Source organism: Heptranchias perlo, chromosome 4 (genome assembly GCF_035084215.1).
Source record: "Heptranchias perlo isolate sHepPer1 chromosome 4, sHepPer1.hap1, whole genome shotgun sequence".
NCBI lineage: Eukaryota > Metazoa > Chordata > Chondrichthyes > Hexanchiformes > Hexanchidae > Heptranchias > Heptranchias perlo.
Window position 1 is genome coordinate 136,266,336 of NC_090328.1, and position 23,244 is coordinate 136,289,579.

The 23,244-nt window shown below is 44.2% G+C and overlaps 1 protein-coding gene across 9 annotated transcripts in view; it reads right to left on the reverse strand.

The window, feature by feature from the left end:
- Positions 1–23,244, reverse strand: part of LOC137321295 (multiple PDZ domain protein) — a 326,443-nt gene that overhangs the window by 282,627 nt on the left and 20,572 nt on the right. For all 9 annotated transcript variants that reach the window (XM_067983665.1, XM_067983664.1, XM_067983660.1 and 6 more), the window contains exons 2-3: positions 22,237–22,310; positions 19,755–19,921 (exon numbers count right to left, since the gene is read on the reverse strand). In XM_067983665.1, coding sequence (XP_067839766.1) covers positions 19,755–19,921; positions 22,237–22,252 — 183 coding nt within the window. In that variant the 5' untranslated portion in view covers positions 22,253–22,310. The remainder of the gene's footprint in view (positions 1–19,754; positions 19,922–22,236; positions 22,311–23,244) is intronic.

Sequence of the window (23,244 nt, forward strand, 5' to 3'; positions counted from 1 at the left end):
ACCTGAAATACCAAGGTAAATATTGTTAAGTGACACCTCGCTGGCTTTAATTGCCTGCGGGAGTCCCACATGCGGGGGCTGCGCGCGCACATCGGCGCGCGCAGCCCCCGCGCGGAACCCGGAAGTGGGCGGGTTGGAGCCGGGCTCCCGACCCGCTCCGGGATTCCCCGATTTTTCGAGCCCCCCCCCCCCCCCACCAGGAACGCACCCGATAGCGGGTGCTAAAATAGAGCCCAATAATCCGGGAAAAAATAAACTGGCATTTGGAAAACTATGGGCTAATAACTGAAAGTCAGCACAGATTTGTTGAAGGAAAATCATGCTTGACTAACTTGACTGAATACAATGATGAAGTACCGGAGACGGCTGATGAGCGTAGTGCATTTGTGTATATGGACTTTTAAAAGGCATTGATAAAAATACCCCATGATAGACTTATTAGCAAAATTAAAGCTCATGGGATTAAAGGGACAGTGGCAGCATGGATGCAAAATTGGCTAGGCGACAGAAAGCAGAGAGTAGTGGTGAATGGTTGCTTTTCCAGGCGGGGGAAGGCGGGGGTGGCGGGTGGGGGGGGGGGGGAGGGAGAGTAAACAGTGGTGTTCCCCAGGGGTCAGCATTAGGACCCACTGCTGTTTTTGATATTATTAATGACCCTGGACTTGGGTATACAGGGTATAATTTCGAAGTTTGCAGATGACACGTAACTCGGAAATGTAGTAAACAATGTGGAGGATAGTAACAGACTTCAGAAGAATATAGACAGACTGGTGAAATGGCAGATGAAATTTAAAGCAGAGAAGTGTGAAGTGACACATTTTGGTAAGAAGAATGAGGAGAGGCAATATAAACTAAATGATGCAATTTTAAAGGGGGTGCAGGAACAGAGAGACCTGGGGGGTACACCTACACAAATCTTTGGAGGTGGAAGGACAAGTTGAGAATGCTGTTAAAAAAGCATGAGATCCTAGGTTTTATTAATAGAGTATTGGCAGAGTACAAAAGCAAGGATATTATGCTAAACTTTAATGAAACACTGGTTAGGCCTCAGCTAGAGTATTGTGTTCAATTCTGGGCACCACACTTTAGGAAGGATGTCGAGGCCTTAGAGAGGGTGCAGAGAGATTGATTAGAATGCTGCTATGGATGAGGGACTTCAGTAATGTGGAGAGATTGGAGTAGCTGGAATTGTTTTCCTTAGAACAGAGAAGGTTAAGGAAAGATTTGATAGGTGTTCAAAATCATGAATGGTTTTGAGAGTAAACAAAGAGAAACTGTTTCCAGTGGCAGACGGGTCGGTACCCAGAGGACACAGATTTAAGGTGATCGGCAAAAGAGCCAGAGGCGACATGAGGAAACATTTTTTACGCAGCGAGTTGCAATGATCTGGAATGTACTGGCTGAGAGGGTGGTCGAAGCAGATTCAATAGTATCTTTCAAAAGGGAATTGGATAAATGCTTGTAGGGAAAAAATTTACAGGGCTATGGGGAAAGCAGGAGTGTGGGACTAATTGGATAACTCTGTCAAAGAGCCAGCACAGGCACGATGGGCTGAATGGCCTCCTCCTGTGCTGTACCTACAACAATACTATAATTTTAAAATTAGAGGAAATCAGAAAGCATTTTTTCACACAAAAGGTAGTGGAAATCTGGAACTCATTCCCCAAAAGGCTATGGATGCTGGATTGTATGAAACTTTCAAGACTGAGATGGATAGATTTTTGTTAGGTATGGATGTCAAGCGATATGGAACAAAGGTGGATAAATAGAGATGAAGTACAGATCAGCCATGATCGAATTGAATGGTGGTGCAGGCTCGAGGGGTTGAATGGCCTATTCCTGTTTCTATGTTAGAACAGAGTTCAAATCCAGCCCAGGCTAATAGATGAAAGTCTCTTACTATCTGTTAGCTTTTAGGATCTTATTTGAAATGGATTGGGGCAGTCTCATTGCAGGTACTAGCGCATGAGAAATTTTGCAAGTGAAATTGGTCTTGGGCGGGAGCGCAACACAGGCAATAACAAATCGACTGCCCATTTTACAAACCATCCAATTTTCTTTTCCATCGACTTCAATGAAACGGTAGCATTCTAATAATAAAGGCACATAAAATATACCATTCCTTCTCATACATTTCTTGCTGTCTTTTACTTCCTTGAGCTACAAGTAGTAATTACTTTCATCACCTCATTGGTCAGAAGTGTCACGCATATTACTGTTTGCACACAGAGATATTAGCTGAGGAAGAGATAATTCTATTGCTGGATTAAAAGCTTCCCACTTCACACACAGATGGTAAATAGTTGTAAAGATAATTTTATCAACATACCTTTCCCACAAATTATTGTTTTATCATAAATGCAGTGAACTGCCTTGCATACACTAGACCTGTTAAAACGTTTCAACAGCTTTCCCTGTATGACTAGTTTTGAATTTGTTGCCAATTTTTTTGCCAACATGCAAAAATATTTGAGAGACAGGAAGATACCCATTTACGGTACTGCTTTCCAAATGCAACAGGTCTCACAGCTGGCAAGTAACACAATTAGACTTATCCATCAAAACAACGGAACTAAATATTAGCAAGTACTTCATTACATAATATACAATGCTAAGTTAGGGACATCTCACCCTTTTGGTTCTTTGTTATAAAGATGTTTAAAAGAAACTATGTAAGTTTTATTTATGAACAACAGCTTACTTTAAATAAGTTGTAGATCTACTGTTTCACCAATATGTTAATCAACACTGCCCTTTTGAGTGAATTTTGAAAAATTAAAAATTGAAAACCTCAAATTTGGTGAAAAGAAAATTGCTAAAAGTGAACAAAATCTGAAAATATTAGAACATTTAAGTGTGATACACAGCAGAATCCTGCACTAGAGATCAATTTGGCAGTAATTCATCAGCATATTAGAATGTAGCAATCTATGATTTTTACTGATCACATTTTTCATGATACGTTCTGCACTGATGTACAGTGCTTAGTATTCTCTGGCTCCAATTTGCTGCTCAAAATGTTAGTGCTTTTACTTTGTTCCAATCATTGCTCTTGGCCTAAAACCAGCATTTTCAGTGGAGCATTGCTCAGCAGTTTTCAAGTGCTGAACACTAAGTCACTCCTGGGATCCTTTACAATTAAAAAGTCAAATAGAAAGAACTTGCATTTCACGTTTCAGGACCTCCGAAAGCACTTTACAACCAATGAAGCACTTTACAGCTAACGATTTACTTTTGAAGTATAGTCACTGTTGTAATGTAGGAACCGCAGCAGCCAATTTGCGCACAGCAAGGTCCCACCAACAGCAATGTGGTAATGACCAGATAATTTGTTTTAGTGATGTTGGTTGAGGGATAAATACTGGCCAGAAAACCAGGGAGAACTCTTCTTTGAAATAGCGCCAGGGAATCTTTTACGTCTCATCTGAAAAATAACACCAACAATGCAGCACTCCCTCAGTATTGCACTTAAGTGCCAGCCTAGATTTTATGCTCAAGTCTCTGGAATAGGACTTGAGCCCACAACCTTCTGACTCAGAGGTGAGAGTGCTTTGCTGAGCCATGGCACATACTGTATAAATGTAATTAGTAGACCATTATTAATTTCACAACATAGATACTAGATTGTGCAGATTGCATTTGAAGCAATTATCTTTCAACAATGGGGAACTGCTAGTAAAGTGATCACTATAACTATATTTAGTAAGTTTGCAGATGACACCAAGATTGGTGGCATTGTGGACAGCGAAGAAGGTTATCTGGGATTGCAACGGGATCTTGATCAATTGGGCCAGTGGGCCGATGAATGGCAGATGGAGTTTAATTTAGATAAATGTGAGGTGATGCATTTTGGTAGATCGAATCGGGCCAGGACCTACTCCGTTAATGGTAGGGCGTTGGGGAGAGTTATAGAACAAAGAGATCTAGGAGTACAGATTCATAGCTCCTTGAAAGTGGAGTCACAGGTGGATAGGGTGGTGAAGAAGGCATTCAGCATGCTTGGTTTCATTGGTCAGAACATTGAATGCAGGAGTTGGGATGTCTTGTTGAAGTTGTACAGGGCATTGGTGAGGCCACACTTGGAGTACTGTGTACAGTTCTGGTCACCCTATTATAGAAAGGATATTATTAAACTAGAAAGAGTGCAGAAAAGATTTACTAGGATGCTACCGGGACTTGATGGTTTGACTTACAGGGAGAGGTTAGACAGACTGGGACTTTTTTCCCTGGAGAGTAGGAGGTTAAGGGGTGATCTTATAGAAGTCTATAAAATAATGAGGGGCATAGATAAGGTCGATAGTCAAAATCTTTTCCCAAAGGTAGGGGAGTCTATAACGAGGGGGCATAGATTTAAGGTGAGAGGGGAGAGATACAAAAGGGTCCAGAGGGGCAATTTTTTCACTCAAAGGGTGGTGAGTGTCTGGAACGAGCTGCCAGAGGCAGTAGTAGAGGCGGGTACAATTTTGTCTTTTAAAAAGCATTTGGACAGTTACATGGGTAAGATGGGTATAGAGGGATATGGGCCAAGTGCAGGCAATTGGGACTAGCTTAGTGATATAAACTGGGCGACATGGACATGTTGGGCCGAAGGGCCTGTTTCCATGTTGTAACTTCTATGATTCTATGATTCTATACTGCCAGGTCACTATAAATAATACACTATCACATGGGTTTCAGAAAGCAAATTTTGATCATAAGTGGTTGTTCACTACAAATGGATTCCTCTGAATATGGTGGTCCAATATGACCAAGAGGAAAATAACTGAGGAATAGTATTTTTGTGCTTTATTTTCACTAGTTTTATTAAAGTTTCTTTCATTAAAATTCAAGGTCCTGCACTAAGAGACTGAAGCCAACAGACACATACCATATTACAATATTGTATCATATGATCTCCATGGTAATTTGAAATTAGATAGTCAGCTCTTTTTGGGTTTTCTTTGAATATATAGTTTTTAAACTTAGATGAAATATAACAGTATGGTGGAGAAGGAAGCAGGTTGTAAAAATGGTGCATATTAGGTTGTACTTAACGGTGTACCTGAGATTAAGAGCACTAATTGCTGCCCTGCAGATTTATATACAACTAATGTCCATTTCACACAATATGGCTTGTTCTGTTTCAATCTCTTCAAGCTTGTTCCCATAATCATAAACAAGCTGTTAATTTTACATCTCATAGAGTCAGAGTCATAGAGTTATACAGCACGGATAGAGGCCCTTCGGCCCATCGTGTCCGCGCCGGCCATCAGCCCTGTCTACTCTAATCCCATATTCCAGCATTTGGTCCGTAGCCTTGTATGCTATGGCATTTCAAGTGCTCATCCAAATGCTTCTTGAATGTTGTGAGGGTTCCTGCCTCCACAACCCTTTCAGGCAGTGAGTTCCAGACTCCAACCACCCTCTGGGTGAAAAAGTTCTTTCTCAAATCCCCTCTAAACCTCCCGCCTTTTACCTTGAATCTATGTCCCCTTGTTATAGTACCCTCAACGAAGGGAAAAAGCTCCTTAGTATCCATCCTATCTGTGCCCCTCATAATTTTGTACACCTCAATCATGTCCCCCCTCAGCCTCCTCTGCTCCAAGGAAAACAAACCCAATCTTCCCAGTCTCTCTTCATAGCTGAAGCGCTCCAGCCCTGGTAACATCCTGGTGAATCTCCTCTGCACCCTCTCCAAAGCGATCACATCCTTCCTGTAGTGTGGCGACCAGAACTGCACACAGTACTCCAGCTGTGGCCTAACCAGTGTTTTATACAGCTCCATCATAACCTCCTTGCTCTTATATTCTATGCCTCGGCTAATAAAGGCAAGTATCCCATATGCCTTCTTTACCACCTTATCTACCTGTTCCGCCGCCTTCAGGGATCTGTGAACTTGCACACCAAGATCCCTCTGACCCTCTGTCTTGCCTAGGGTCCTCCCATTCATTGTGTATTCCCTTGCCTTGTTAGTCCCTCCAAAGTGTATCACCTCGCACTTTTCCGGGTTAAATTCCATTTGCCACTGTTCCGCCCATCTGACCAACCCATCTATATCGTCCTGCAGACTGAGGCTATCCTCCTCGCTATTTACCACCCTACCAATTTTTGTATCATCAGCGAACTTACTGATCATACCTTTTACATTCATATCCAAGTCATTAATGTAGACCACAAACAGCAAGGGACCCAGCACCGATCCCTGTGGTACCCCACTGGCCACAGGCTTCCAGTCACAAAAACAACCTTCGACCATCACCCTCTGCCTTCTGCCACTAAGCCAGTTTTGTATCCAAAGTGCCAAGGCACCCTGGATTCCATGGGCTCGTACCTTCTTGACCAGTCTCCTGTGGGGGACTTTATCGAAGGCCTTACTGAAATCCATGTATACCACATCCACTGCGTTACCCTCATCCACACGCCTAGTCACCCCCTCAAAAAATTCAATCAAATTAGTCAGACATGATCTTCCCTTGACAAAGCCATGTTGACTATCCCTGATTAATCCTTGCTTCTCCAAGTGGAGACTAATTTTGTCCTTCAGAATTTTTTCCAATAATTTTCCGACCACTGATGTTAGGCTCACTGGCCTGTAGTTCCCCGGTTTTTCCCTACTCCCCTTCTTGAATAATGGTATTACATTAGCGGTTCTCCAGTCCTCTGGCACATCCCCTGTGGCCAGAGAGGTTCTGAATATATGTGTCAGAGCCCCCGCAATCTCCTCCTTTGCCTCACACAGTAGCCTGGGATACATTTCGTCCGGGCCTGGGGATTTATCCATTTTTAGGCCTGCTAAAACCGCCAATACCTCCTCCCGCTCGATGTTAATATGTTCTAGTATATCACAGTCCCCCTGCCGTATTTCTATGTCTACATCGTCCTTCTCCATAGTGAAAACAGATGCAAAAAATTCATTTAGAACCCCTCCTACATCTGCCGGCTCCACACACAGATTGCCATTTTTGTCCCGAATGGGCCCTATTTTTTCCCTAGTCATCCTCTTACCCTTAATATACTTATAAAACATCTTAGGATTTTCCTTTATTTTGCTCGCCAGTGTTATTTCATGGCCCCTCCTTGATCTCCTAATTTCTTTTTTAAGTATCCCCCTGCACTTTTTGTACTCCTCTAGGGCTTCCTCCGTCTTTAGCCTTTTGTATCTGCCAAAAGCCCTCCTTTTTTTCCTAATCCATTCTCGTATATCCCCTGACATCCAAGGTTCCCTGGAGTTCTTGGAACCACCCTTGACCTTTACGGGAACATGTTGCCATTGTATGGTCTCAATCTCCCTTCTGAAAGACTCCCATTGCTCCGATGCGGATTTTCCTACAAGCAGCTGATCCCAGTCCATTTTGGCCAGATCCTGCCTTATCCTATTAAAATCGGCCTTCCCCCAATTTAGAACCTTTATTTCCGGCCCCTCCCTGTCCTTTTCCATGACCACCTTAAATCTCACCGAATTATGGTCACTCTCACCAAAGTGCTCACCTACTAGCACTTCTTCCACTTGGCCGGCCACATTCCCTAGAATTAGGTCCAGTACCGCCCCCTCTCTTGTAGGACTTTCTACATGCTGGCTCAAAAAGCTCTCCTGGATGCACGTTAAGAATTTTGTACCCTCTAAGCCTTTTACACTCGGAGTATCCCAGTTAATATTGGGGAAGTTGAAATCCCCCACTATTATTACCCTATTATTTGCACAATTTTCTGAGATTTGCCTACATATCTGTTCCTCTATCTCCCCCTGACTGTTTGGGGGCCTATAGTACACTCCCATCAAAGTGCTTGCCCCCTTTTTGTTTTTAAGCTCCACCCATATGGCCTCATTAGAGGAACCTGCTAATATATCATCCCTCCTTATGGCAGTAATTGATTCTTTAATTAATATTGCGACCCCCCCTCCTCTTATACCTCCCCCTCTGTCTCGCCTGAAGACTCTGTACCCCGGAATATTGAGCTGCCAGTCTTGCCCCTCCCTCAACCATGTCTCTGTGACAGCAACAATATCATACTCCCATGTGTTTATCAACACCTTCAGTTCATCCACCTTATTCGCAAGACTCCTTGCATTAAAATAGATGCCATCCAGCCTTGCCCTCACATATTTGCCCTGTCTTCCAAGCTGACTTGTTTTTTTCTCTATATTTGGCTGCACATCACCCCCTATTGTAGCTCCACTCTGTATCCCATCCCCCTGCCAAGTTAGTTTACACGCATCATAGTAAATTCCCGCGAGCAGTTTCAATTTTTTCTTTGGGAATGTACTTTCAATTTCCTGGGTTACATTTCACAGAACAAAACGTGCAGCGAAGCTATGGAACACAAATTACAAGCAGTTTCCAACCAGTCAAAAACGACTGTCTGGAATGTGTCTCAACTCAACAGTCTGCACAGTTTAATGGAGAGGAATTCCATTTGGATTGTAAACTAAATTCCTTGCATCCCTCGCCTGGATAGTAACTCCTATTGCATTGTTGTCCTCCTGATTTAATACTTGCACAAGGTCTAAACATAACAAACCAGATATCAGTTACTCCTTGTCCCTCTCTCAAATTGCGACACACAGTGTCCAAAAACACCTACTAAAACAAGAGTGACCTTCAGCTCCTCCAGATTGGTATGGGAACATTCCTATGGACATGAACATACGATAGGAATGTAAGAGCATAAGAAATAGGAACAGGAGTGGACCATACAGCTCCTTGAGCCTGGTCCGCTATTCAATGAGATCATAGCTGATCTTTGACCTCAACTCCACTTTCCTACCCGATCCCCATATCCCTTGATTCGGCTAGAGTCCAAAAATCTATCGATCTCAGCCTTGAATATACTCAACAGGGCGTCCACAGCCCTCTGGGGTAGAGAATTCCAAAGATTCACAACCCTCTGAGTGAGGAAATTCCTCCTCATCTCATTCCTAAATGGCCGACCCCTTATCCTGAGACTATGCCCCTTAGTTCTAGACTCTTTAGCCAGGGGAAACAGCCTCTCAGCATCTACCCTGTCAAGCTCTCCATGACCAGGAGCAGGTCATTGAGCCCCTCAAGCCTGTTCCACCTTTCAATTAGATCATAGCCGAGCTGTATCTCAATTTCATTTACTCACCTTTGACCCATATCCTTAATATCCTTACCTAACAAAAATGTATCGATATCAGTCTTGAAAATTTCAATTCACCCAGCATCCACAGATGGGATTGTGAAATGCGAAGAAAGTTCCAGATTTCCACTACCCTTTGTGTGAAAAAGTGCTCCATGATGTCACTCCTAAATGGCCTCACTCTATTTTTAAGAATATGCCCTGTTTCTGGATTTCACCCACCAGAAGATATAGGGCCCGATATTACCATGGCTGCGGGTTCGCGGCAGGGGGGGCGATTGGGCACGTGGGTAACGCGCCCAGTGAAATCAGTCTGCTCCGCGCGCAATCGCAGGCTGATTGGATCCACTTAACTGTTCTTCCGGGTTCCCCGCTGCTGAGCTGCGCGGCGGGCGGGCTGCGCATGCGCAGTAAGGTCTGTCAGCTGGAGGAGCTCTATTTAAAGGGGCAGTCCTCCACCGACTGATGCTGCAACAAATAGGAAAAATTACAGCATGGAGCAGCCCAGGGGAAGGCTGCTCCCAGGTTTAATGATGCCTCACTCTAGATCTTATTGGATGGGGTGAGGAGGAGGGGGGGGGGAGGACAGAGATCTTCCCCCCGGCAGGCGGGAGGAAGCGGCCTGCCTCTGCCACCAAGAAGGCCTGGCGCGAGGTGGCGGAGGAGGTCACCTGCACCACCAACATATCGCCCACCTGCATACAGTGCAGGAGGCACTTCAATGACCTAAGTAGGTCAGCCAAAGTAAGTACACTTACTCATTACCCTACACTCCTTCTGCCAGATCACCGCCCCCACCCCACATCTCCTTCTGCACTGCCAACACTACTCTGTCACATCACTCCTCACACCCACTCAAACCTCATCCTCATCTTACCTGCACTTACTCACCTCGCCAGTACTCATCCCACCACTACCACTCAACCCAATCCTCATACAATCTCATGGCTCTATCTCATACTCACCCTCTCATGCATCTCTTTCACAGTCAGCCTCACTCAACCTGCCACTACCTGTGCTGCAGCCAGAGGGCATGCATCACATATGTGCAGTAGGAAGCGTAAGGCAAACGTGTTGTGAGCATGAAGGGGATGCACAAGGGTGTTTGAGGGTTTGTCATGGTTTTTACTTATGTTTAATTTATCATCAACTCACATTACATGTTATATTGGCACCACAACTGCCACGTCTTTGCGAATCTTGTCTGGTTTGTGCAATAATGCCCTTTCCTGAGGATCACAATGATGACCCACAACTGATGCCACCCATTGTGTCACTGCAGAGTGGGTGCAGGTGTATTTGCAGGGCTGTTTTGTGCAGACGACTGAGAGACGTCGGCGATGTTCCCGGTGGCACCCTGGAAGGATGCGGAGGAGAAGTTGTTGAGGGCAGTGGAGACTTTGACAGCAACAGGTAAGAAGATGGTGCTCGGGCCAGCAGGGAGCAGCTTGGCATGAAGGAGGCTGCAGATGTCCATGACTACATGTCGAGTGATTCTGAGCCTCCGTGTGCACTGCTGCTCAGAGAGGTCCAGGAAGCTGAGCCTCGGTCTGTGGACCCTGTGGCGAGGGTAGTGCCCCCTGCGATGCATCTCTCTCTGCCGCTGCCCTCCCTCCTGCTGTGCAGGTGGATGTGTCACAGCACTGTGTTGTGGAGCTCCACGTGTCAGAGGTGGACAGCGTGGCCGGCGAGGCTGCTGATGCTGTTCGTCCTCCATGGAGGTCATGACTGCAACTACGGCGGCCCCATCTGCAAGATGTACATCTGAGGAGGTCCACAAGGTAGGTACATGTGTCTGGACACCGGGGTAAGTGTGCAAGTTGGTGAATTTGATTGTTAGGAGGAGGGTTGTGGAGGCCAAACTTTGTCCAAAGTGACAGAGTGGCCTCCTGCAATGAGTGAGGGTCTCCCCCCCCACCCCCCCACCACCTGTCAAATAGATCTTTGCAGCTGCCACAGGCTGATGGCTGCAACACGTCCATTTGAACTGGGAGCGTTTCCCCCAGTACGGGAAACAGTCTCAGTCAGTTGCAAAATCCCATCCCTGCTAAAATAACAGGTCAATCAGGTCTGTAAACAACCTGAAGTACCTGTTCAATTACTTTAAGTGGCACCCCGCCGGCTTTAATTGCCGGCGGGGGTCCCACATGCGGGGGCTGCGTGCGCATGTGAGCGCGTCACTGGGGAACCCAGAAATGGGGCGGGTTGGAGCCGAGCTCCGGACACGCCCAGGGAATGCCCGATTTTCGCAGCCCCCCCTGCCACCAACGCACCCAATCGCGGGTGCGAAAATCGAGCCCAGAGTTTCTTTGTATCTACACTATCAAATCCCTTTACCAATTTAAAGACCTTGATTAGATCGCTTCTCAATCTTCTAAACTCAAGGGAATACAAACCAAGCTTATGGAACCTGTCCACAAAATTTAACCCATTAAGCTCTGGTATCATTCTGGTGAATTGGCGCTGTACCCCATACAAAAAATGCGGCTACTACAGAACCAGGAATTTACGAGGGAAAGAAGAGCTGAATTAATAAATGAGCAATCTGCATTTCCAGCTCATAGGAAAGTTTACAACAAATTGCACATTTATAGCACCTTTAACTTAGGAAAATATCCCCAGGCACTTACTGGGGTCAATTGGCACCAGAGGAATTAGCAATCTGTATCTCACAAGTCGCTCTTGGCTGCTTCTTGTCAATGATGTCACAGCAGCCCAAGAGGGAGAGACACTCAACTCAAGGGTCTCCACGTCAGTAATAAAACTGATGTTTTTACAGCTATGTCAGTAGCAGCAGCCGGTGCAGACATATAGAGAGACTTCTGGCTTTCTTTTCAATGCTGTTCAATGCAATGCCAATCGATGTTTCTAAGATGGAATGCTAGAATGCCAGAGCCAAAACAAAGCTGAAAGGACATCTTTATCATAAAAGAAGAAGTACCAGTAAGGTGATAGTTGCCCGATGGCAATACCAATGGTGACTATTGTTCAGCGCTGCTGCCAAATTGGTGATGGCATCCATTGAGAGGGCAGGACTACTCAGATAAGGGAGAGGGATGCGAAATCAGGCTGATTGCACTTATCAAGACTTCTTTTGAATCTTCTCTTCAATAATAGCTTATAGAAGAAACTTATTACCTGGTATGGGCCAGAAAATACAATCAGCCGGCAAATGAACCATATTATGCTTCATAAAGATGCATTTCAAGCAATAGTTATGGTCATTTTCCACCATAAAGACCAAGGAACACTTTGTGAAGTCCTCAAATTCTATTTTAGTCATGACCATGCTTGAAGAAAGTTTGAAGAGTTGAGACAAATACCATAAAAATTATTGACTGATAAATGATAAAAGATGAAATTATGAATGAAGTTGAAAACAACAGTACTGAAAACTAATTGCAGAAGTCCCGTGCACAAGTGGGTGTACTTTCCAGAGTTCAGAAAACAAGCCGATGCTCCAGAGAAGGCAGAGTTCTTTGATGATATGTGGGAATAGTGCCCGTCCCTAACTGGGGACAACTATGACTTCAAGATGTCATGACATCAAATTCTTAAGGGAATTTAATCCCAGTCAAACATAATCCAGTGACTGGTCCATGAAGTTGGCATTTGCAATGTTTACTGTAAGTATATTTTATTGCAAATTTTTACATCTGCTAAATTAGTCAAAAAAAACAAAAAATCTCACCACACTTCAAATAGCCGAAGATATATATTTTTTTAAAGTTACTAGAAGATATGACATATAACTTGGAAATGCAGTAAATAGTGAGGAGGATAGTAGCAGACTTCAGGAGGACATAGACAGACTATTGAAATGGGCAGACACATGGGGCTCGATTTTACCGGCAGGTTTCCTGTGCGTTTCCAGCAGGGGGGCCCCGAAAATCCCGATATCCAGGCACGTGACCGGATCGCGCCACGATCCCGCCCACTTCCGGGTTCCCCGATGACGTGCGGGGGTGCTTGCGTAACCCCCGCTGGTGGGAATCCCGCAGGCAATTAAAGCCAGCGGGATGCCACTTGAGTGTATTTATTTCGCTTGTTCAGATCATTAACTGACCTGATTAAGGGACTGTGTGAGATTTTGGAGAAACATGAGACTGTTTCACACACTGGGGGAAACAGTCCTAGTTGAACTGGACGTGTTGCAGCCGTCAGCCTGTGGCAGCTGCAAAGGTCCATTTGACAGGTGGGGGGGGGGGGGGGGGGGGGGGTGGGGGGGAAGACCCTCACCCATTGCAGGAGGCCACTCTGTCACTTGGGACAAAGTTTGGACTCCACCACCCTCCTCCTGACGGTCAAAGTCACCAACCTGCACACTTACCCCGGGGTCCGGAGACACGTACCTACCTTGCGGACCCCCTCAGATGTACATATTGCGGATGGGGGCCATCGTAGCTGCAGTCATGACCCCCTCGGAGGGCGAACAGCATCACCAGCCTCGCCATCCATGCCGTCCACCTCTGACACGTGGAGCTCCACAACACAGTGCTGTGACACATCCACCTGCACAGCAGGAGGGAGGGCTACCGCAGAGAGAGACGCGTCGCAGAGGGCACTACCCTCGCCACAGGGTCCACAGACCTAGGCGCAGCCTCCTGGACCTCTCCGAGCAGCAGTGCACACGGAGGCGCAGATTCACTCGACATGTAGTCGTGGACATCTGCAGCCTCTTTCATGCCGAGCTGCTCCTGGCTGGCCCCAGCACCATCTGCTTACCTGTCGCTGTCAAAGTCACCACTGCCCTCCACAACTTCTCCTCCGCATCCTTCCAGGGTGCAGCCGGGTACACCGCCGATGTCTCTCAGTCGTCTGCGCGGAAGAGCCCTGCAAATACACCTGCACCTACTCTGCAGTGACACAATGGGTGGCATCAGTGGTGGGTCCTCATAGTGATACCCAGGAGCGGGCATTATTGCACAAAACAGACAGGATTCGCGGAGACATGGCAGTGGTGGTGCCAATATAATGTGTGATGTGAGTTGTTCTGAAATTCAATATAGGTAACACCCATGACAAACCCTCAAACACCCTTGTGCAGCCCCTTCATGCTCACGACACGTTTGCCTTACGCTGCCTACTGCACATATGTGATGCATGCCCTGTGGCTGCAGCACAGGTGGTGGCAGGTTGAGTGAGGCTGGCCATGAGGGAGATGCACGAGAGGGTGCGTATGGGATAGAGCCATGAGATTATATGAGGATTGGGTTGCGTGTTAGTGGCGGGGTAAGTACTCGCGAGGTGAGTAGGTGCAGGTAAGATGAGGATGGGGTTTGAGTGGGTATGAGGGGTGATGTGACAGAGTGGTGTTGGCGGTGCCGAAGGAGATGTGGGGTGGGGGCAGTGTTGTGGCAGACGGAGTGTAGGGGAAAGACTACGTGTTCTCACTGTGGCTGACCTACTGCGGTCATTGGAGCGCCTCCTGCACTGTATGCAGGTGGGCGATATGTTGGTGGTGCAGGTGACCTCCTCTGCCACCTTGAGCTAGGCCTTCTTGGTGGCAGAGGCAGGCCGCTTCCTCCCGCCCGCCGGGTGGAAGATCTCTGTCCTCCCCCTCCTCCTCACCCCATCTGGTGATACCTGGGGTGAGGCATCATTAAACTGGGAGCAGCCTTCCCCCTGGGCTGCTCCATGCTGTAATGTGTTCTATTGGTTGCAGCATCTGTCAGTGGAGGACTACCCCTTTAACTAGAGAGCCTCCAGATGACAGATCGTACTGTGCATGCGCAGCCCGCCCGACGCGCAGACCAGCAGCGCGGAGCCCGGAGGAGCAGGTAATTGGATCCCATTAGTGGATTGCCTGCTACGATCGCGCGGGCAACCCACTAATTTCACCGAGCGTGTTGACCACGCTCCCGAAACCCAACCCGCCAGAAACCCGCAGGCCTGGTAAAATCAGGCCCATGGTAGATGAAATTTAATGCAGCGAAGTGTGAAGTGATGTATGGAAGGAAGAATGAGGAGAAGCAATATAAACTAAATGGTACAATTTTAAAGGGAGTGCAGAAACAGAGCGACCTGGGGATTCACATACACAAATCTTTGAAGGTGGCAGGACGAGTTGATACGGCTATTCCAAAAGCATATGGGATCCTGGGCTTTATAAATAGAGGCATAGAGTACAAAAGCAAGGAAGTTATGCTTCAGTTGGAGTATTGCGTCAATTCTGGGCACACACTTTAGGAAGGATATCAAGTCCTTGGAGAGCGTGTAGAGGAGATTTACTAGAATGGTACCAGGGATGAGGGACTTCAGTTAAAGCCAATGGGGTTAAAGGGACATAGGGTTAAAGCAGCATAGATACAAAATTGGCTAGGGGACAGAAAGCAGAGAGTAGTGGTGAACGGTTGTTTTTCAGACTGGTGGGAAGTATACAGTGGTGTCCCCCAGGGGTCAGTATTAGGACCACTGGTCTTTTTGATATATATTAACGAGCTGGACTTGGATATACAGGGCATAACTTCGAAGTTCGCAGATGACACGAAACTTGGAAATGTAGTAAACAATGTGCAGGAGAGTAACAGACTTCAGGAGGACATAGACAGACTGGTGAAATGGGCAGTCACATGACAGTTGAAATTTAATGCAGAGAAGTGTGAAGTGATGCATTTTGGTAGGAAGAATGAGGAGAGGCAATATAAACTAAATGGTACAATTTTAAAAGGGGTGCAGGAACAGAGAGTCCTGGGGGTGCACAGACACAAATCTTTGATGGTGACAGGACAAGTTGAAAAAGCTGGTAAAAAAGCATATGGGATTCTGGGCTTTATAAATAGAGGCATACAGTACAAAAGCAAGGAAGTTATGTTAAACCTTTATAAAACACTGGTTAGGCCTTAGCTGGAGTATTGTGTTCAATTCTGGGCACCACACTTTAGGAAGGATGTCAAGGCCTTAGAGAGGGTGCAGAAGAGATTGACTAGAATAGTGCCAGGGATGAGGGACTTCAGTCATTTGGAGAGACTGGAGAAGCTGGGATTGTTCTCCTTAGAGAAGGTTAAGGGGAGATTTAATAATGGTGTTCAAAATTATGAACGGTTTTGATAGAGTAAATAAGGAGAAACTATTTCCACTGGCAGGAGGGTCGGTAACCAGAGGACGCAGATATACTGTAATTCGCAAATAAACCAAAAGGAAGATGAGGAGACATATTTTTGCTAATTATATAATTTGTATCATTTGTATTAATTGGGGTTAATTGTATTCAGGTGGTGGGTATTGATTGGGGACTCGCTTGTATCCTTTTTAGAGGAGAGCTTAGCGAGGGTGTGGGGTGTGCAAGAGGAAACTCTGTGAATAAAGGCTTGGAAGCAACTAAAGACCAGGCTCCAGTATTCTTTCCTTCACCACATGGTGGCTATCCAGTTTTAACAATTTTTACGCAGCGAGGTGTTATGATCTGGAATGCTCTGCCTGGAACTGTGGTGGAAGCAGATGCAATAGTAATTTTCAATAGGGAATTGGATATAAACTTGAAAAGAAAAAAAATGCAGGGCTATGGGGGAAGAGCAGGAGAGTGGGGCTAATTGAATAACTCTTTCAAAGAGCAGGCACAGGCACGATGGGCCAAATGGCCTCCTTCTGAGAGGTCAGGAAAAAAATTCCTCTCAGCAGTAGAGTTAATAAGGCACAAGCAAAACAAGGCAAATAAAAATACAGTTTCAAAGACATACATTTTACAGGGTAGAACTAGTCATAAAGCATATTTGTAGCTTTGTAATGCATTACTTTCCACTTTTCATTGTGGATCCAGGTAGAAATAAACTTTCTGCATAAAATGCTGCTACAGGAAACAGTTTTTCTTCACTGTCACAACATAAAAGTTACGTAAACAAAATAATTTAATATTGCTAGTTTTGAAAAATACAACCAAATGAATTGGGAATTGGGAATAGGACAGAGAAAAATAGAGAACAGGAGAATTCTTATGAAAGTTTTCACATGTTTGATGTCCAAATTGGGTTGCCTCTGCCGTCTTGTGGAGGAGTTCCAGTTACAGAGAGGTTTACGCACCATCACCATAAGCAAACAAGCCATGACCTTTTAGCTATACAAAAGCCATAGAAAGTGATAAATGGGTTGCTTATCTGAATGTTTTCAATAATAATTAAATAACGATCACCAGAACTAACAGAAACCCATTGAAATGTATTCCATCACAAGTGTCTGCTTTCATGAGTAGAGGAAAATCAGAGGGAAAATAAAGGGGATAAAAAGAAATACACTGCATTGGTGCAGAGCTGAGATTTTTCAGAATCTTCTTGTGGCAGATCTGAGGTCTATCCTATTTAATACTGTAAAAATGTTACTTTTTTTTCCCCCAAGGGTGGCTTGTAGCTGCGCCAATATTATGTCCACTTTAAATTAGTTACTGCTGATTGGAATAAATATACTGGCTGGGATTTTACATTCCCCCTTGATCGGAATATTTCTAGCGGGGTTGGAATTCTGCCTTTCACGAAGCTGCATCTCTGGCCGAATTTTGAGACACAGGGTCACTTATATTTTGGATGCAGACTCTCCAGCCTCCGCCATGGAGTCTTGCCAAAATGGGGGCAGGAAGTGAAGCAATAGGTCTTGCGAGGCTTGCCACAATGGGAGGATACAGGCCATCTCACTAGTCCTGAAGAGGTAGAATTTTTTTTTTACATTTTGCTGGCGCCTCTTTGCCTTGAGTAAGGCCATGCTCTGTCACAGGCCCAAGTTCCGCCAAAGAATTCTTCAACTCCTTTTGTGGCCTCAGAAAGCTGGATGTCTGGGCCTAACAGTCAGCCCTTGCATCCAGCATTAAAATGATGCAAATGCTGGGAAATAAGTTGGAGGATATAATTCCCTTATTTGCCCACAAATCAGTAGGCGCATTTTGCGCTGCCAGTCTTTACTATTGGGAAAGAGAGGGAAGCCCACAGATGCAGAGATCCACGGTGAAGATAGTCAGGGATGAATAGGTTATTATCTTGATCAAAGACTTTTATCTATGTAAATAATGTAACTTTGGGCTTCTTTTCTTCCCTCATGTCTTTAGTTACATTTGAGGAAATATGTAAGACAGCAATGGGGAACGGAAGTTTTCTTGCCCTATTGTTCAACAAGTGAGAATAGATCACAGCTCAGTCAGCTGATAGCAATAAATATGAATCACCAGCTTGTGATCTTATCCTATCTATCGCTGATGTCATTTGCTATTACACGAAGTCTTTGAGGGGACAGAAGCTGTGACGTTTGTCTCAACAGGGAGTCTAGTTTACTGAGCTGACAGCTCTGCTCTGTTCTGTTCTGGATGTGAATGAATGGCTGTAGGTTGGCTTCATTTTTGAAGTGGGGGGGGCGCGCACTCAGATGGAAGCCGAATGTCACTCATGTGTATGTACTTAGTGTATGTCCCACAGCTGCTTCGGCTACATGTTTGTTATGATAGCTTTATTCTGCCATAGTGCAGTTACACAAATGATAGCCGGAGATATGCTAGCCTATATTTAGCAGGGCAACTCCCTCTCCAGTAGTCGGCTGAGCAAGCATTGGACTGGGTTCTCTGGAGCTAGACAGTCTGGTCCTTGTGGTCTCCATCAAGAACGGCTAGAAGGGGAGACACGGCCAGAACAAATGCAGGAGGGTGCCCTTCTGACTGTAGCTCTCCGTGGGCAGATTTGTAGACTTGGATAAGGACAAGCCAGAACTTTTTGCAGCTTAACACTGGCAAGACCAAATCCATCTTGCTCAATTCCCCTGGAAACTTTGCATCTTAACCCGTGAACCCATCTCTTTTCCTGGTCCCATCCACTTTCCTGGCTGTTCACTCAGACTCAATTTGACAGTGCAACTGTGCACCACCTCAGTGTACTGCCCAACCCTGAGCTTTAAATCCCTATTTCATCACCAAGGTCACCTGCTTCCACTTCTGAAATATCACTAACCCAACCACCGAAATTTTCAACCATTCCTTCATCATTTCCAGACTCAATTTTTCAACTTCCCTCCTCGCCAGCTTCACAAGCTTTATCTTCCATCAATTCCAACTCATCCAGAACTCTGTAGTTGTATCCTCTCCCTCACTAATTTCCCCTCTCCTATCATCCTTGTTTTCGCCAACTCCATCAGTTTCTAATTTTTCTTTACTCTTGCTCGAGTCCAATCTCCACCTGTGAAGTATGTTGCTACGTTAAAAGCACAACATAAATTTGCGACAACAGTGACTATATTTCAAAAGTACTTCATTGACTAAGTGCTCTGGGATGTCCTGAAGACCGTGAAAGGCACTATATAAATGCAATTTTTTCTTTCTTTAAATTCAAGTAAATGTTTTTGTTCAGTCTACTTACAATGAAATTTTTATGGAGTGGTAGATGATAACCAAATGACAACCTGATTATAGCATCAAATTGTAAAGGGATAGAATCTCTATGTTCACACCCCACACAACAAAGATTTGTTCATTTGTATATGTTCATTTGAGCTACATTTAAGAAAGATTAAATATAAAGTAGATAATCTAACATATTCAGTTTTTAGTGGTAAGAATCTTGATTTTTTTTTTGGTCTGGATCAGCAGTGCTGATTATACTATGCTTAGTGATGGTCAGTGTTAGATCTGAAACTAAAAGAAACTAATGCATCCATTACTCAAAATAAGTCAGCTTTAATAATACTGTTTTTGCAAATTTGGCTCCTACCTGATCTTTCAGCTGCTGAACAGAGCTCTGCAGGTTCAGGATCTGGTTGAAGAGCGGGCTCTGTAGCACAGATCTCAACAAGCTCAGTTTCTCTTCATTTGCCACATCCCCTCGTTCCCGTAACTTTGCCTGTAATCGTTCCACAGCCTGCAAAGCTCGTTGGGTATCTGCAAGGACAATTAATTTGCATGCAATTTCAGCATATGTGACTTTCAATGCCACTAATTAAACAACATTTTTGTTGAGCTACAAAATTTTCACAAACTTTTTGTAGTAAGACTAAGTTACTGTTGATGCAGTGGCTGATTACCCCCTAAAAAATCTCAGGCATGTGGGCAATATAAATCAAATTTCACAAAGAAAAATCATCTGATACACAGAGAGAACGCCATCAAATAATGATATGAATCTATATAATGCAATGCCATAAAACATCCAGCCCTTATACACAGATATAATCTGATGGATGGCTCATTAATCCTCCAAATGGTTCTAGTCATAGCACAACTGCATATTTGGAGTGAGTTTTATCACTGTTAAAGCTGTAATTTTATATATTTTTTGAAAATTACATTTTAACAATGAATGCTGACAACAGACGAGATTGGTATTGAGAGGCAAGTGTGGGGCTTTCATACACCTTACATGGAATGTTACATATCTGGCCTCAGTTAATGGGCAGATAGCTAGGATGATCAAATAAATCAATAGTAATTGTAAAATGGATTTATTTGTCAAATAACACTATCATTATTTGTAATTATCATTTGTAATTTATATGCAGTATAATGTGGATAAATGTGAAGTTATCCACTTCGGAATGAAAAACAGAAAGGCAGAGTATTATTTAAATGGTGATAGATTGGGAAATGTTGATGTACACCAGTCACTGAAAGCAAACATGCAGGTGCAGCAAACAGTGAGGAAGGCAAATGGTATGTTGGCCTTCATTGCAAGAGGATTTGAGTATAGGAGCAAGGATGTCTTACTGCAGTTATAAAGGGCCTTGTGAGACCATATCTGGAGTATTGTGTGCAGTTTTGGTCTCCTTACCTAAGAAATCGACATCGTTCACCTGAGGAAGGAGGAAGCCTCCGAAAGCTTGTGAATTTAAAATAAAATTGCTGGACTATAACTTGGTGTTGTAAAATTGTTTACAATTGTCAACCCCAGTCCATCACCGGCATCTCCACATCATACCTAAGAAAGGATATACTTGCCATAGAGGGAGTGCAGCGAAGGTTCACCAGACTGATTCCTGGGATGGCAGGACTATCGTATGAGGAGAGATTGGGTCGACTCGGCCTGTATTCACTCAAGTTTAGAAGAATGAGAGGGGATCTCATTGAAACATATAAAATTCTGACAGGGCTAGACAGACTGGATGCAGGGAGGTTGTTTCCCCTGGCTGGGGGGGGTCCAGAACGAGGGGTCACAGTCTCAGGATGTGGGGTAGTTCATTTAGGACTGAGATGAGGACAAATGCCTTCACTCAGAGGGTGGTGAACCTGTGGAGGCCAAGTCACTGAATATATTTAAGAAGGAGCTAGATAGATTTCTAGACACAAAAGGCATCAAGGGGTATGGGGAGAGCGTGGGAATATGGTATTGAGATAGAGGATCAGCCATGATCATACTGAATGGCAGAGCAGGCTCGAAGGGCTGAATGGCCTTCTCCGGCTCCTATTTTCTATGTTTCTATCAGGATTGATAGGTGTTGCCATGGATATACCGATAACCTTTGTAATTATTACCCAATCCTTTCCCCTCACACACACGTACCTTAATGGCCCCTCTCCAAAACATAATTCATTTTAAAAAGCTGCTATGTCATATAACCAAAGTAGTGGGTCAACCGCAATGAAAAAAATTTATATCAATGTTGTATATTTATCAATTTGATTTTCCTCTATTGGCAATCATATTTCAATTTCTAAAATGTCTTGGATTTATTCACTATTTCTGTGCCCACTTTGAGCTGGATCCATACTGTCCGAATTAATTTCTCTTGGGGATTCTTAGAGCCAGTTTGGCCTGGATTCAAAAATCAGATGGCAGAGAAAGCACAGCATTCCACCTTCTCACCCAACAATTTTTTTTCAAATTAAAGTTAGACTCTCCCAATCTAAAAAGAGTCAAAAACTGTAAAAAAAAAGTACTTGATTGCTTAAACCTAAGTCAATGTGAAGATTACATACAGTCATGCTATTATAATTCCACTTCTCCCAAATCCTTTCCAGGAGCCCATAAAATAGCAAGCTGGATCTGCAAGAGGTCTGCTTTGGAGCTCAGCTGTACACTACTGTAATTGATTATCACCCACAATACTCCCTTCTGATCCATGAACACAATTAAGTGGCATAGAAGCAGTGTCGCACCAATTTTGGGAATAAAAGTGAGCAACATTTCTATTTATAAATAACCAATTAATTTGTAAAACCATTCCCTTTACAAAAACATGACAATTGAACATGCTTCTTACCTATGCCTTCTAACATGTTTCCAATGGAAAGGTGAAATCAATCCTTCTGGGGCCAGAATGATATCAAAATTCTCCTGAAAGGAAATGCACACAATTCTATTTGCAATACATATAAATATACACACATTTAATTCAAATTTTGTTCACTGGTAGTCTGTAGTGTTTGGACCCATTCATTTTAGGTCATTTCTGATCTATGTCATTTAAAATTGCCAATCACTCATTTAGTAATTGGTGAAGATCAGATGTTAGCCCCAATTATAAATGCACTCCTTCCTCTTCCACATACACACACAGTTCAGAAGTTTGTTCTCTGCTAGAGAATAAATGCCTCCTAAATGGATCCGGTTTCAAGTGTGTCTTTTGAGGAGGAACATACTTTAATGATCATGCTTTTGAAGTTTAAAAGTTTCTTTTACAAAGTATGTATAATTCTACCACAAATTCCAAAGTCAAAAGAAGGTTCTAGCTCTCCAGGGAAGGGTACATCTACTGTTCCCATACTTTATAATTATAGCACAAAATCAAGGTATCTTCCACTAAGGCCTCTTGGAGGCTGAGTGTTAGATGCTACTTTAGAGCAGGCAGCTGTAACTCCTCTGATTTTTTTCTAATACGAAGAGCATAAATTCACCTCAATAGGTGAATTTAAGCAACATTCTTAACAATACTGGCATGACGGTGTGTAGTGGATTTTTGTTGCCATGAAACCTGGAACCAGCAGCTTGAAGAATACCTAATACTGAGCTCGTTATGACTGAAGCAACTAAAGACAATTTAGAGGATTTTACTGCCCTTCTCTTAATATCTAATATAAGATATTAAGGAGAACGGATAGGGTGGATAGAAACTATTTCCGCTGGTTGGGGATTCTAGGAGTAGGGGGCACAGTCTAAAAATTAGAGCCAGACCTTTCAGGAGCGATATTAGAAAACATTTCTACACACAAAGGGTGGTAGAAGTTTGGAACTCTCCTCCGCAAACGGCAATTGATACTAGCTCAATTGC